The sequence below is a fragment of the Aspergillus udagawae genome (assembly GCF_001078395.1).
Source record: "Aspergillus udagawae IFM 46973 DNA, scaffold_6, whole genome shotgun sequence".
In the NCBI taxonomy this organism is placed as follows: Eukaryota; Fungi; Ascomycota; class Eurotiomycetes; order Eurotiales; family Aspergillaceae; genus Aspergillus; species Aspergillus udagawae.
The window spans coordinates 1,895,424-1,909,079 of record NW_025091269.1 but is presented as its reverse complement, the minus strand read 5'-3'; the positions used below and the strand labels follow the sequence as shown (position 1 = coordinate 1,909,079).

Sequence of the window (13,656 nt, the reverse complement as noted above, 5' to 3'; positions counted from 1 at the left end):
TTGTCTCGCGTGAGTTATGCTTTCGACTATACTCAGCAGTCAGCACTATAGTACGCCCGTGGTCCTTAGTAGCTCATTTCAGCCCTGATTTCTACCACCTCTACATCCTTGGCTTTTGTTTCAGTTGTGCAATGCAACAATCTGACCAGGGTCACCAAGGACTCTTCCTTCCAAATCCAGGCTCAAAAAATAACGCATACAACGAGGTGACCCCCGTCCGGCATGCAGATCAGGTTCCAGCGAGATATAAAAAGGCGCTCAGCACCCTGCTTCAACAATTGAGAGCAACAACTCAGAGCATCACTCAACCTTTATCCTTCCATACAATTACAAATCCTCTTTCTCTGCTATCATGCACGCCAAAACTCTTGCTGCCGGCCTCGCCGTTGCCGCCATCTCCTTGATCCCCTCCTGCCCTGCGCCCCCGGTAGCCGGTTTGGTCATCACCGGCCTTGCTGCTCCCCTCGCCGGTAACCTCATCTACATCGGCCTTAAGAGCGGCGGCGTCGGTGGCAGGAAGCGCGGTGCCGAGGCCACCATCGAGGGCCTCGAGAAGCGCCAGTCCTGGCCTGGTGTGCCTGACTACAACATTCAAATGTGCAAGAATGCCAATGTCGGCCGCACTGTGACTGTCAGGGAGACATCTGTCAACTGTAAGCATCTCTTCGCAGACGGCATTGTAGAGTGAGAAAGACTGATAGGTTTGCAGCTCTTCGTGTTGAGAATGTGGCTCCAGAGTGCATGAACCTGGCCACGCTGTTTACCGAACAGGGAACTCCCGTCCCGTGTGGCTCTGCTTGCCTTGACTATGTCAACTTGAGTGCGGGCGATAAGCAGAAGCTGATGGATATTGTGCACAATCTCCTTTGAGGATGAGGCAAGAGGGTATCACTCTAGCTGTGGATGTATATACAGTTATACGTCCTGTGCAGTCTATGACTCTATGTGTATTCTTTGTGGTTGTTTTTTCTCAGTTATCGTAGACAACTAGATTGACTACGAATATGACCTTCATTTTGAGTTTCTATTTACCTAGCTATTTCCTAGTTAACAAGTACACGGTAATATAATGAGAATCAGGCGGATCAAGCAATTAAAAGAACGAAAACAAATGACTACACGATAGAAGGTGCCCGGGAGATTGTATGGAAGCAATGGAATAGTTAGATGGATCTGTCTGAGCCGGAAGGCTGATAGTCCTTGTGCTGTATCAGACACTGGCGCATTGAAGCAATTCGTTCTATCTCAAGGTGTCTCGCGCCAACGGATATGTGCTATAATATCTTCTATTACTTGTTAGGCAATTGCACATCACTATCAACTGGCTAGCTGCCTCATCCGTGAAAGGATGTAGTTATGGTAAGTTGGGACCACTCCCACTAACATTCGTTCAACCCTAGCTTAGCGCCTAGCGGCCCATCTCCTTAAGCTGGGCAGCCCGCTGGCCCCGTAGTGGGCACTGTGGGTAACCAACAGGTGAGCATGTTCTGACAATTAGCCGCCTGACTAATGGGATAATTACCATTACTTGGGAGGAATTAAAGAAGATCGTTTACATAGCCTCAAAATGCTGAGCAAATTAGCGACTAGGAAAACATTGTAACGGAACAAGGCAAGGGCATATAAAGAACAGTAATAGGCAAATGTGCTTCCAAAACGTAAATGTCATCCTCTGATTGCCGACATGAAGTGTCATGATTCATGATCCGGGTTCATCTTTCTTGCTGCTGCCCTTGTAATCTTCATCTGCCTTGGTTCTGGAGCCAGAATGAGAGGACGGTAAACTGCTGTAGTGGAGCAGTGTAGCCAAAAGGACTGAAATAACAGCGGCCTAGGCAACAATCAGACAACTCTCAACCATTGCTGGCATCGCGCAGAAGAAGAAGCAGCACTTACCAGTGATAGATCCATCCCCTCTGCCACCTCTACATTCCAAGCAGGACGCTTCCCAGGCACATAAACCGAGACCACGTCCGCGAGCTTGGCGATCATCACCAAGTTACCCTTGTAGTAGACATGAGTCTTCGCCTTCCACACATTCTGCCCCCGCACCTCCAGGACCGTCTCCTCCCCATCCGCGGCCGCATTCTTAAAGTAGACGTCGAATTTGTCCTTGAACGCGCTCCACTTGGTGGCGATGGTCGCGATGGGTTCAGAGCCGCGCTCGTCGCCGGGAAGGACGACGAACCATGTCACGCCGGCTATTTTGCGCTGCAGTGTAAACAGTGGGAGGCCTGAGGCGTCGCTGAAGTGTCTTTTGTTACTCAAGGATCCAAAATCTCCTTTCACGGAGAACAGCTTCGTTCCGAGCGGAGAGTCGTCCGCAGGATAGGTGGAGATTGTGAAGTCGCCGCCGGACAAGCTTTCGCTGTGTTGTTTGACGCGAAGGGCCGTAGTGTCTTGGGCAAGGTATTTTGTGTTGAACGCAAGAGGCAGTTTCAGCGGGAGCAGTTTTGATGATGCCATGCTTTTTGGAATGAGCAGAGACGAGTTACCAGGTCAACTGGCTTGAAAGAAACAAGATGAAATATGGATTCATGGAGTTTGGGGAGGGAGAGAAGAGTCTAAAGAGATAGTGAGTATAAATTACCTCAATATCCATCCTTGATAGTAACTAGCAGGGATATGCAGTTAGTGGGACACTCTAACATCCTTAGTCTATGTAAGTGGTAAGACAGAAGATAGCGCCAGCGGTAGAGCCAGTTGACGGCACAGAGGGTGCTACATTTCTTGGCCAGTGGGGTTCGGGCAAGGCTGAACCTTGGAGTTGGAGGAGCTGTCTTACCCTTAGTGGCTGCATAGCCTGGTGATCAACTTCACCTCTTCCCTTTTCCCCTCCCTCTGAGGCTCAGCCATTATCGTCGTCGGCTTGAGCTCCAATTCCATATGTCAGGCGAAAGGCTAGAAAACGACGCCGATTACGGCCGTCTACCATTCGACCTCTTCGTCTTGGTTGGTTCCCCAGATTACATGTCGCTCCATTCAGTACTGTTCTAGTCTGACTTCAGTACACAGGAGCGTTGGGATCACGACGCCGCAGAAAACAGTGAGGAACAGTGGGAGCGACTTGTCTGGGAATGGCAGAAGCTGACGCTAATCGAACGCTGGGTATGTGTTTCTTTTCCCCGCTGGATCACATTACAGAAAGACTGACTGTCCTTCCCAGCCCTATCAGCGCCGTGCCGAATCCGAGTCCTCTCCGGATGAAATTAGCGAAGAAATCAGGCGCGTGCTGGCCACACACCAGACAGTGCACGAGCGCAATGTCAGCCTGGTCAGCAGCACCGGCTTACAGACCGTCTGGCTGCGGATATGCTACGACCCGGATCTCGCGAGCAAAGACGAAGAGCTCAGACGGAGATCTGTGGCGCCCGGATGGTGCGCTGGGTGGAACAAGATCCTAGATGACCCCACCCGCTACGATTTTGACGACGGCAGCGAGGATTCATGGCGTCAGGTGTTAGTCTGTGTTCCTGGCATCACGGACTTTGGTGGCATTATTGACGAGAATGGCGATGGGAGTGATCTGCAGTACAAGACTGGGCAGAACGACCAGTACCTGGTGGTACAGGCTGAGGAGGAGCGCGAGGATTGGCGGGATTTGGCTGTAGCGGAGTTGAAAACCCAGGCTGGTCTTTACCTATTAGACCGAGAGGCCATCGAATCTGGATTGATTAAGATTCTCTGGCTGGACGAGCATGGGAATGTCGCCTGGGATAACCAGCTGGACGCGATTACCTCCGACTTGGAGGGGCTTATGGGAGCACTCATGAACTTCACAAGTTTGGTGGAGTTGACCAACTACGACGGCACCCGCGGGGCTATGATTAAGCGCTAGAGCCTAGAGGACTGGTTCTCTAGGCCCTTTGTGATCTTATGATTCTTACCCTTTCCGCTCTAGTGCTTACCCCTCGCCGCTTTTGCTCGCTCACTGATCACTGAGCTTGTTTCTTTTCCATATTGCATTGCCCACAAAATGGCACACAATCTATCAGATATTCTGAAGAGTGCTTCTATAGACTTGACTCCGTACGAGGATCTCTACAAACATTTCCACGCCCATCCCGAACTTTCGCTCCAAGAAGAATCTACGTCTCAAAAGGTCGCAGCCCATCTGTCACAGTTGAACGCTTATGAGATCCACACCAATATCGGTGGCTATGGCCTCGCAGGTGTCCTCAGAAATGGCGCTGGCAAGACCGTTCTTCTGCGAGCGGACATGGACGCACTCCCTGTCAAGGAACTCACCGGACTCCCATACGCGAGCACAGTCACCATGCGCGACGCCGACGGCATTGAAAAGCCAGTGATGCATGCATGCGGGCATGATATGCACATGACATGCCTACTAGCAGCAGCTGAGACTCTCGCAAACATGCAACATGCATGGAGCGGAACGCTGATCGTGCTTTTCCAGCCCAACGAGGAACGAGGCGGCGGCGCGCAGGCGATGGTGGACGATGGCCTTTATTCCAAGATCCCAGTCCCCGATTATGTCTTTGGCCAGCACGTCATGCGAATGCGCGCAGGAAGCGTTGGCTCCCGGCCTGGGACAATCATGGCCGCTGCCGACAGTCTCAAAGTTACCGTCTATGGGCGCGGCGGCCATGGATCCCTGCCCCATCAGACAGTCGATCCTGCGCTTCTCGCTGCGCATATTGTTGTCAGACTGCAGGGCATCGTGAGCAGAGAGATTGACCCCAGCGACCTCGCAGTTGTAACTGTTGGAAGTCTGCAAGCGGGGCAGACGGAGAATATCATTGCGGATCGGGCCGAGATTGGGCTTGATTTCCGGACCGTCAAGCTGGAGACTCGGCAGAAGATTCTTTCTGCGGTTCAGCGCATTGTTGAGGCCGAGTGCATGGCTAGCGGCTCGCCGAAACCGCCTGTGTTTACTCCAACACGCCGGTTTCCGCCCACTGTAAATGAGGAACATGTGGCGTCGCAATTGGCTGCGTCTTTCGGACAGCATTTTGAGGACTTTGACGGAGATACACCGAGGACCAATGTTAGCGAAGACTTTTCTACGCTGGGAACTTGCAGAGGTATTCCATGCTGCTTTTGGTTCATTGGGGGCATTGATGCGGAACTTTGGGACAAGGCAATGAAAGAAGACAATCATACAGATGAGATCCCCGGGAACCACTCGGCCCTTTTTGCGCCTGTTATACAGCCAACGATGAGAGCTGGAGTGGAGGCTCTTTGCCTTGCAGCTTTGACTTTCTTGAGGAAATAGTTTCATCACCTATGACACCTCAATGGTGTTCCTTAACCATATCCATCTGATTCTGTGCATGCACTGATGACAACCCTTGTAGATAGCACGTTGCCAAGTCGTCAACTCTAGCTTTATAGTAGGAGAGTCCACCGTCCTACTAGCATAGCTGCTCGTGGTAGCCAGATCTCTCTGCTACATCGCTTGAAAGACCTCATGGCAGTCCGAAGCTTGCAAGCAGGAGCCATATGTCATGTATCCTGATAGACTAGACACGGCGAATGAACATAGACTACGAAGCCCTGTTCTTCAAATATCTGTATGATCCACTTCTGTTCAGTTCCCCAGTGCACTCAATGCCTAGTGGTCTTGAGCATCCACTCTTCTGGTTTGCTCATATTGACACTACATTGCATGATATATAGAAAGTTTTGTGGTCTCATGGCTAAGACATAACCCCAAGTTAGGTACAGTATACATTCCGTGTCTCATAAGCATTAACCAGGAACTAGAATCCTCGGTTCAATCCAACATTATTTTTCTTTACTATGCGTTGGGGAGCTTACTTCACCGCAGTGATCTAAGTTGTCTTCGTAACTTTAACTTGCAGCGGTGTGGATGATTTAAAGCCCCCAGGGCGTAGGACCTGAACCAGCCCCGAACCCTGAGCAGTTTTACATTAACAAAAGGGTTCACCCTGTGTAAGTATTCAAGTCAAAAACAATGAATTATGCACTGATCATAAGACTGGTATTTCATTCCTAGCAATATATGTGCCCTTGGGAATTCTCATGTAACCATCTTTAACTGCAAATAAACCAGCTGCATAATAGAGAGTGGCCTGGCCCAAGGTACTACTCCAAGGTTACCAGTGTAAGTTGCACATTGTACTGTAACTGTTCTAAGTCCGAGACGAAGATAGTCTGTACGTTGCTGCCTGTACTGTTGGCAACACTCCTACGTTTATAGGCCCGTTTTCGGCTACTAGACGCGGTAGGTTCACAAGCATACCGGATTGCTTTACCTAACCAATACGATCGAATTCATACCTTAATGTGTTCCACGTGTCGTACCTGGAACCCCTAGAACCGTTCGGATCGTGACCAAACGCTACCAATGCCCGAACTATATGATGACGATGAATGGGAAGTTGAAGAGGTCAGAGATGACCGACTATTCGATAACGAGCAATACTACTTAGTGAAATGGAAGAATTGGCCATCAGAGTACAACCAATGGGTGCTTACAAATGACATGATAAATGCACGGGAGGCTATTCAAGACTACTGGCAAAGGAAAACTCCATTATTGAACCGCCATACCAGGGAGTACTACACTACTCATCGCTAAAGCTACGAGCACAAAGCATCGACAGTTCGCCGCTCAAATCTCCTCCAAAATAAGAGGGAACGTGTCCTTGATTTCGCCGAGACAATCTGCAGCATCCTGACCAGCATTTTCGTCCCCGTAAACGCGAATGACAGCCGTCAGGATTCCTTCGAAGAACACCTGTAGAGCGGCCCCCCAGCTGGCGTACCCCTTGTCACCAGGCAGCAAGCGCAACAGTTTCTGAGAGCGATAGAAACGCCAGTCTTCCGCCCCTGCGTTGGCGGCGGGAGGCAAGATGTGGGCTAACTCACGACGCCGGTCCGCACAGAAGGAATCATAGCCAGACGACGTCTTCTACAGACCAGAGATAGAAAGGTTCTAATGGCCTCCATAAGCAGCAATAGCAAATACTCTTGGTAGGAGACCTCATTCGGCTGTGTTGAATTTCGCCCGTATTCCGCTGGTCCCCGAGGCTGAAGGTTAGGGTAGCGTCAGGGGGCTTCCTTCGCGGCCTCAATTTCACCTGATGTATCTACTCGTGTGGCTAAGGACGGTATCTGTTTGGTTTAATTCAGTGTGAATCCAGCGAGATAAGATATCAGCAGACTATCTGAAAGGCTTTGTGAGTGGAATGATTAGAATCAATGAGTAAATGAGCCAGACTGACTGTCTTGACAAAAGCCATATGAACACTTCCAACCGCCTTGTTAGGGAATCGCCAAACATCATACCGTTTGACAGGCTATCGGTCGTTCTGGCCCTCATTCTACGATTAAGTAGCGTGGGGAAGCACCTAAACAACACTTCCCCCGAGTCGGAGGCTTCCTTCGTACGCTGTTTTGAGTCAGTTCATGAGTCAACACAGTTGAATTTCTAGGAAACAATACCTGGCTGCCCCGTCGGGCGCAAAGCTGAACGGAATGATGCAGGCAGCCTCTATGAAGGCATGGAGCTCGTTAGCTGGCCTTCCGCTATGCATCCATTTCTTTTGCTCTAGCCAGCGAGTGACAACAGCGGTAACCGTCTCGGCGCAAAAGGGCCTTACGGAATTCGCTATCCTGGATCTCTGGCTGAAGGAGCGTCCATCGCTCTTAGTATTGGCTGTAGCAGCCCTCCTAAACAAATCTAACGACAACCTCTTTGTCCACTAAGTGAGGATCTAGCGCTGTTGGGGAGCCTGTTGAGGAGTCGTACGATTAGATAGCGGAGAGTGCTCGACCTCTGCCTGTAGTCCACGCGTAATTCTGAGGGTGATAGGTCTGAGGTTGTAGACTTTGAAGATGACTGAGCTCGGAGGATCTCTGGATATGAAAGAGTATGACCGTATTGACTTGGTAGCCGGAATTTGAGAACCACCAATGTGCATCAGTTCGTAGTTGTGCTTACTATCCAGCTCGCGGTCCCTTAATCATGTCGTGAGAGACCACACATCACCGTACGTCCCGTTAAGGAGCTTTGGATCGTCCATGTATCGGGCAAGTCGTACTGCAACATCATTCCTCGAAAGACCTTGTCCGAGCGTATCAGTGGTCATGATGACGGGATTGGCCTTAGGCTGGTTGCTTATTATTTAATCCACCGCAGACGAGACGATCAGACAGAAAACGCAGGGATTGCAACACACTGGGTAAATAGCCAGTCCCTCATCGGTCTCCGCGTCGGACCTATCGTCGTCTAGGACAGCACGTTGTGCTGTGTCAGTCATATGTTCTAGGTTGATAAAGGTATATCAAGACCCACAGTATGCCAAGGTTTGGTACCTGAAGGGGATAATTTTCGGGATCATGCTTGAAACTCATGACCGTCTGGCCAGAGAGGAGTGGATAATCGTTACGGACATTATGCAGCCCACCTCCATAGTCTGATGGTGGAGATCTGATGGAAGGCGCGACAAAACACTTCACCAACTAGCAACTAGTCTCCAACTAGTTCAGAACTGGGTAAGGTTGACTTACATCCTCCTTGAATGGAGGGAGAGCAATTTTTGATGGGCCTAGTTCGAGATACTTCTTGTATGACTCCTATAATCACATTAGTATCCTAACTAGTTACGAACTAGTTAAGGGAATCACTTACAGCAGCAGGAGCTACCTTTTCAGGCTATTAAGCCAGATGCTTTCAGCAAGACGCCGCAGACTACCCTGGTCGAACTCAATGTTGACTTGGCGTCGGATTTCTGCTTTTCGCAAGAAGAGATTCTCAACCTCAATAACGAGGGGCTCGATCAAACAAGGCATCATTACTTCGGGGCCAGACTATGACCTTCTGTGTCATTGCAGGCTCTGCGTCGTTGAACTTCTGTCTTTCCAGCGCAATCTCTGGGATTCGTCGATTCACTAATATCATTGAGATCTTCACGTCGCCTTCCGACATCTCTAGCCAGAAGCGGGCGTCTTCGTCCAGCTTCGATTTCCATTTGGAGAATCTTCCCTTCTTGGTAGCAGCAAAGCTGTTCGTGGAATGAAGCGATCACTGGGCGTCGTTTCCGATGCGTTGCGCATGAAGTCGATCACCTCGCCGTATCTAGTGGAGAGTCTGACATTCTGGACTTCTATCGAGCTTTCGATGGTCGATTCGTCTCCGTGACAGGAAACAGACGCGGCCCGGACATTTCAACGAAGGCATGTTGCGCGGCCACCCACGCGACGTAACCTTGGGCTCAAGAAAGAGAGGCAGCAGCGCTGTCCGCGGTAATGATGCCATTCATCTTCGGTAGCACCAACCCACAAGTCATTCCGCAACAGCTGGCCACAGAGCGGTGTTCAAAATATCGGTTATGTCGGTAGATCCGTCGCGACGAAGACAGCCACTGGTGTCACCATACTTTTTCAGGTCCCTCCAGTCTCGGATTTTGTTCCAGATGGGCCTTGCCAAATCCGCGGCATTAATGATCTCGGCCACCCGATAGTGGCAGTCTAGAAACGTTGGATCTGGCAGGGGGATATTTTCCGCGCCTTCACTGCATTGAAAACTGACCTTGCGTTCATTAGGCTGCAAGAGCATCGTAAGGATGGACGAGACTCCCCCATAAATCTTTATGTCATAAACATTCTGCTCTTCCTTTACAGAAAGACAGCAATGTGTGAGTAGAATGATTAGAATAATTGTGTGATGACTTGGACTTACTGTCTTGACAAAGGCCATATCAAACAATCTAAACGATTTGTGCAGGAAATTGAGCAACATCATCCCGTTTGAGGGGCTCGTCAAACCACTACGACATACCCTGGGGAAGCATTTATAAAACGCTTCCCACCTCTTTGAGCATTCATACGAGTCAGTAAGAGACAACACCATCTGGCTTCTAGGACAAATACCTCGCTTCCCGTCCAGGACGTGTAACTGCAGGGTATGATGTCGGCGCACTCCACGTCGCCGTGGGGCTCATCATCTGGCAAATATCCATTCTGTTTCCATTTCGTGGTATCTAGAAGGCCAGTGACACAACAGCGGTAATCATCTCGGCGCGCACACTCATCACGGAAATCGCTATCCAGGACCTCTGGTTGGATGAGCGTCCCTGCGAAGACATCAAGATTGGGCTCGCTGAAGTTGAAGGGCGATTCGGGTTCCGAGGGTATAGGACTCTCTGCCATCACTAAGATTGCATTAGCATGCGTACTTGGTGATTCTTTTCTCTCTCTTACTTGGGTAAAGAAGACAGGCGAGAAGATCCTGAAACACCTGCCACAGCTTTTGGTCATCATTTCCAGCGTTGACGATGTCTCTGGCCACAGAGGTTTGACCTCCTGGTGGCAACCATTCCAGAAAGGCCTTCAGGCAGGGACGGAGATACTCTTCGTGTGGTCTCTCTCCATTCACATAACTCTCAACCCTCGCCCTCGCAGCGTCTACCAAATTAGTGAATGTCTCGGACGGTTCCGTCATGCCATTCACTGACTGCTGCCGACGGGACATGGAGACGGACCGCTGCCGGGCCCGAGCTGCCGTCCAAGTGTCGACCTCAGGAGTCTGTCCAGCCAGTCGGCGCGACCTCCGGGGGAAGACAGGCCCTCTTTGCGGGCTACGTTTCGGACTGGTCAGAGACATCCTAAGGTTTCTGGATGTGGAGTACATTTAAATCAACAAATAAGCCAAGTACTGGATCCCAAGACAGATCTGGTCGTAGTACATCATACTGCTACATTAGCAAGATTTAATTGATGAACGTGGCATGTCGTCATGGGGGTTCCAGGTACACATAAGCCGTATATACATCCGGATGGGCTTGAGGCTGTATTAGGAGACTTAGGGCTACTTTCTAGGGCTATGTCCGTACAGGCAATAGTCTACACAGCATGATCTGATAGCGACATCACAACTATCATGATATATACAGCGCATACAGGAAAATGTATCAATGACATTCATCTGTAGTCCTGAAAACTCTTGATCAGGTCTTTCGAGAAATGCCCGTAGCCACCAAGACCACCGTAGATATAACCATGGTAAACATGATGCTGACCCAGATACTAAACCTTGAACCATCTTGGTAACACACTCGCTGCTCTCTTCCTACTCTCAGTTATTTCCATCCAAGCATGCCATTTCATATCAACACAGAATGGGAAGGTGAGATCGTGCCCCGCATGCCAACATCTTCCACTGGATATATACCTACTGGTATAAGTTCTCTTCCTGCCCTTCTTTGAACCCGACTGGTTGTGTCCAGGAGCAATGGGATGCACCTCACCTAGAGAATGAGAAATCAGAAGACCGCCGCCGGCGGCTGGCGCGTCAATCCCTTGACCTACGCGTGTTAGACAGGGAGGTAACTTGATCTCTATACATTGGACAGCAATTGAAGATTAATCTACCCAAACAGCCATATCATAATCGCGCCCAGTCTGCTCCATTGCAGCCGACAGCATCCCAAATTAGCGATATCATGCGGCCATTGCGGCCAGATTCACTACGCCCTTATTCCGTTCATCAGATGTGTGGTTCTTTGGTGTTACTGCATGTCGGACTCTTATCTGTACTCCAAAGAGACGCAGGCTACTTGTGGGAGTCGGTATTGACCCGCTCAGAGGGCCCTATTCGGGGCCAAGGAAAATATAGTCAAGAACCTGATGGAGGCATGGTGTATTGCCAGGAGTCGATGTCTTGTTGGGCATATAGGACCTCCTACCAGCAATGGCGATTATGAATTGAAATCCTCATCGCGAATATTTGGAGTTGTCGGCGTTCAAACATCCGGACACTGGTCTGGAGACTCCGTTCATTCAGGTAGGCTCCTTACCCGAAGAGGTGCAAAAGCTACCGGGACCAAAGATCTCGTCTGAGTTACTGGACCTTATTGAATTTCTGCTTGTGGTGGATCATACGAAAAGGCCAGCGGCATGTGAAGCACTGCGACATCCATATTTGAAGTCTCGTGGAGATTCGGAATATAGGTACGAGCAGTTCATTGACATACGACATTATTTGGCCAGGGATTTCTCCCCTGAAGCTGTTCTTGAAAAGAAAGGAGTCCACTCTAGCCTAGAGCCGGTTCCCTCGGCCTCCTAGTCTCAAGAGTCAGCGACTCCTCGCTTCCCCCGCTCAAAGAATCCTGCTCCCTTACGCCGACACCAGCAATCTTCTTCTGCCCCAACGGCTGCAGGCACAACTGGCTCGAGTTGTCGTCCAGGCGGTGGAATCCGTCACCGGAAGCGGAGGGGTCTGGTTTGGGCCCTGCAGACGGGGAGGAGGACTTGGGACCTGTTCCGTTGGGCGTGTAGACCGACCGACCCAGTAGCGGTCGCATCATCGGGACCGAAGCAAGGACGACGGCGAGGCAGGGTTCCAGGCCGCTGAAGATGTTGGCGCGAGGGATCGTGTAGGTGATGTCGGTGAAGTCCATTGAGGAGAGCACGGAGATCCGGAGGGCGCTGATGATGCAGGTGCTGGTTTAGTCAGTATCAGAATACTAAGGGGCAAGGGAGCGAAAATGTTGAACTTAGAGGGTCTTACACTACTCCCAATCCAAAAACGGTAATCAAGGTCACCTTCTTGTACGTTGCCATCTGCAGCTTGTAAAGCGACGGCATCGGCGTCACGAGCACGGCCACATCAGTTACCAGATTGATCACCCCCGTCACCGTGAACGAGGTGACCTGGTCTCCGCACGATCCGCCGGGGATGGTATGATCCCAGTTGAAGGCAAAGGGCCGGCAGATGAGACACCCGGCTAGGATTGTCGCGATGGCCCAAGCGACGATGACGCCGATGGTGACCCAGGCGATCCGTACGACCCGCTCGACGGGGAAGATTTTCAGATACAGCAACAAAATCGAGATTTTGGTGCAGCTGAGGCTCAGCACCCATGTGAACTGCAGCGGGATGATCAGTTGGAGCAGTCTGGTGACGGGCTCCACCCCGTAGACGGCCACGATGGACGGGACATGGTCGAAGCCGATGCCGGCTTGGAATACAGCGGTGATACTGATCGACTGGAGACCGACAGCGAAGACCTGCGAGATAGACGTATAAGTAATTTTTAGATGACCAAGAAAGCACTCTGACTTACGCAGGCGGCAATGAGGAAGTAGTCACTCGATGTCCATTTTTTATGCGCGATATGATGGGCCAACAAGCGCAAGGACACTGCGACGACGGCCAGGATCGAGAAAGTGAGGGCCACAGCGAGCACAGCCCTTTGGTCCCGAGTCTGGATGGGAAAAATGACCGTCATCTCTTCAGAGACCGGCTGCGAGGAACTGGCAGACGTGGACAGCAGGCGGACCCCTTCACGTCCTCATCAGGGTGTGCCCAGGGTTAAATGCCATGGGAGCCAAAATATTGCAGGGATTAGAGATAGGATCCTGCTTACCAGGGGGCCAGGCCCACTTTCCGTGCTTTTGGCGTTGCTGCAGCCTTGTTGTTGGGATACTGACCGTTGACAAGGGGTGCAAAAGACAGTTCTCTACATACCACACCACTACTCCAGGACTCGAGCAAGGCGAGAATTGCAGTAACATATCACAATTGCGATTGGAAGTTTATGACCTGTCTCCTCAAGGAAAGCCAGAATGTGCAACTTCATAAGAATAGCGCCCTGTTTTCTGCATACTCTATAGTGCTCGGCTCGGTTCCGTCAAGCCCCAGTCTTGTGACTTATGGCTTGGCCT

General features: G+C 50.6%; 7 protein-coding genes across 7 annotated transcripts; 3 read left to right on the top strand and 4 right to left on the bottom strand.

Annotated features, from left to right (window-relative positions):
- Positions 1–352: 352 nt before the first annotated feature.
- On the top strand, positions 353–870 carry Aud_008432 (uncharacterized protein; the record flags this gene model as incomplete). Its single annotated transcript, XM_043293308.1, has 2 exons — positions 353–653; positions 710–870. The coding sequence occupies 2 exons, from the start codon at positions 353–355 to the stop codon at positions 868–870; spliced, it is 462 nt and encodes a 153-aa protein (XP_043149243.1).
- Positions 871–1,699: 829 nt separating this feature from the next.
- Aud_008431 (uncharacterized protein) lies at positions 1,700–2,466 on the bottom strand (the record flags this gene model as incomplete). Its single annotated transcript, XM_043293307.1, has 2 exons — positions 1,700–1,831; positions 1,897–2,466. 2 exons carry the CDS (start codon positions 2,464–2,466, stop codon positions 1,700–1,702), a joined length of 702 nt encoding a protein of 233 aa, XP_043149242.1.
- A 420-nt stretch (positions 2,467–2,886) lies between these two features.
- On the top strand, positions 2,887–3,838 carry Aud_008430 (uncharacterized protein; the record flags this gene model as incomplete). Its single annotated transcript, XM_043293306.1, has 3 exons — positions 2,887–2,952; positions 3,016–3,108; positions 3,167–3,838. The coding sequence occupies 3 exons, from the start codon at positions 2,887–2,889 to the stop codon at positions 3,836–3,838; spliced, it is 831 nt and encodes a 276-aa protein (XP_043149241.1).
- A 138-nt stretch (positions 3,839–3,976) lies between these two features.
- Aud_008429 (M20 family metallopeptidase) lies at positions 3,977–5,236 on the top strand (the record flags this gene model as incomplete). Its single annotated transcript, XM_043293305.1, has 1 exon — positions 3,977–5,236. The coding sequence occupies one exon, from the start codon at positions 3,977–3,979 to the stop codon at positions 5,234–5,236; it is 1,260 nt and encodes a 419-aa protein (XP_043149240.1).
- A 1,362-nt stretch (positions 5,237–6,598) lies between these two features.
- Positions 6,599–8,917, bottom strand: Aud_008428 (uncharacterized protein; the record flags this gene model as incomplete). Its single annotated transcript, XM_043293304.1, has 4 exons — positions 6,599–6,898; positions 8,500–8,565; positions 8,621–8,644; positions 8,807–8,917. 4 exons carry the CDS (start codon positions 8,915–8,917, stop codon positions 6,599–6,601), a joined length of 501 nt encoding a protein of 166 aa, XP_043149239.1.
- Positions 8,918–9,274: 357 nt separating this feature from the next.
- On the bottom strand, positions 9,275–10,594 carry Aud_008427 (uncharacterized protein; the record flags this gene model as incomplete). The annotated part of the gene is made up of 3 exons (XM_043293303.1): positions 9,275–9,604; positions 9,862–10,142; positions 10,192–10,594. The coding sequence occupies 3 exons, from the start codon at positions 10,592–10,594 to the stop codon at positions 9,275–9,277; spliced, it is 1,014 nt and encodes a 337-aa protein (XP_043149238.1).
- A 1,429-nt stretch (positions 10,595–12,023) lies between these two features.
- Positions 12,024–13,220, bottom strand: Aud_008426 (putative integral membrane protein; the record flags this gene model as incomplete). The annotated part of the gene is made up of 3 exons (XM_043293302.1): positions 12,024–12,432; positions 12,500–12,999; positions 13,056–13,220. 3 exons carry the CDS (start codon positions 13,218–13,220, stop codon positions 12,024–12,026), a joined length of 1,074 nt encoding a protein of 357 aa, XP_043149237.1.
- Between the last annotated feature and the right edge of the window lie 436 nt (positions 13,221–13,656).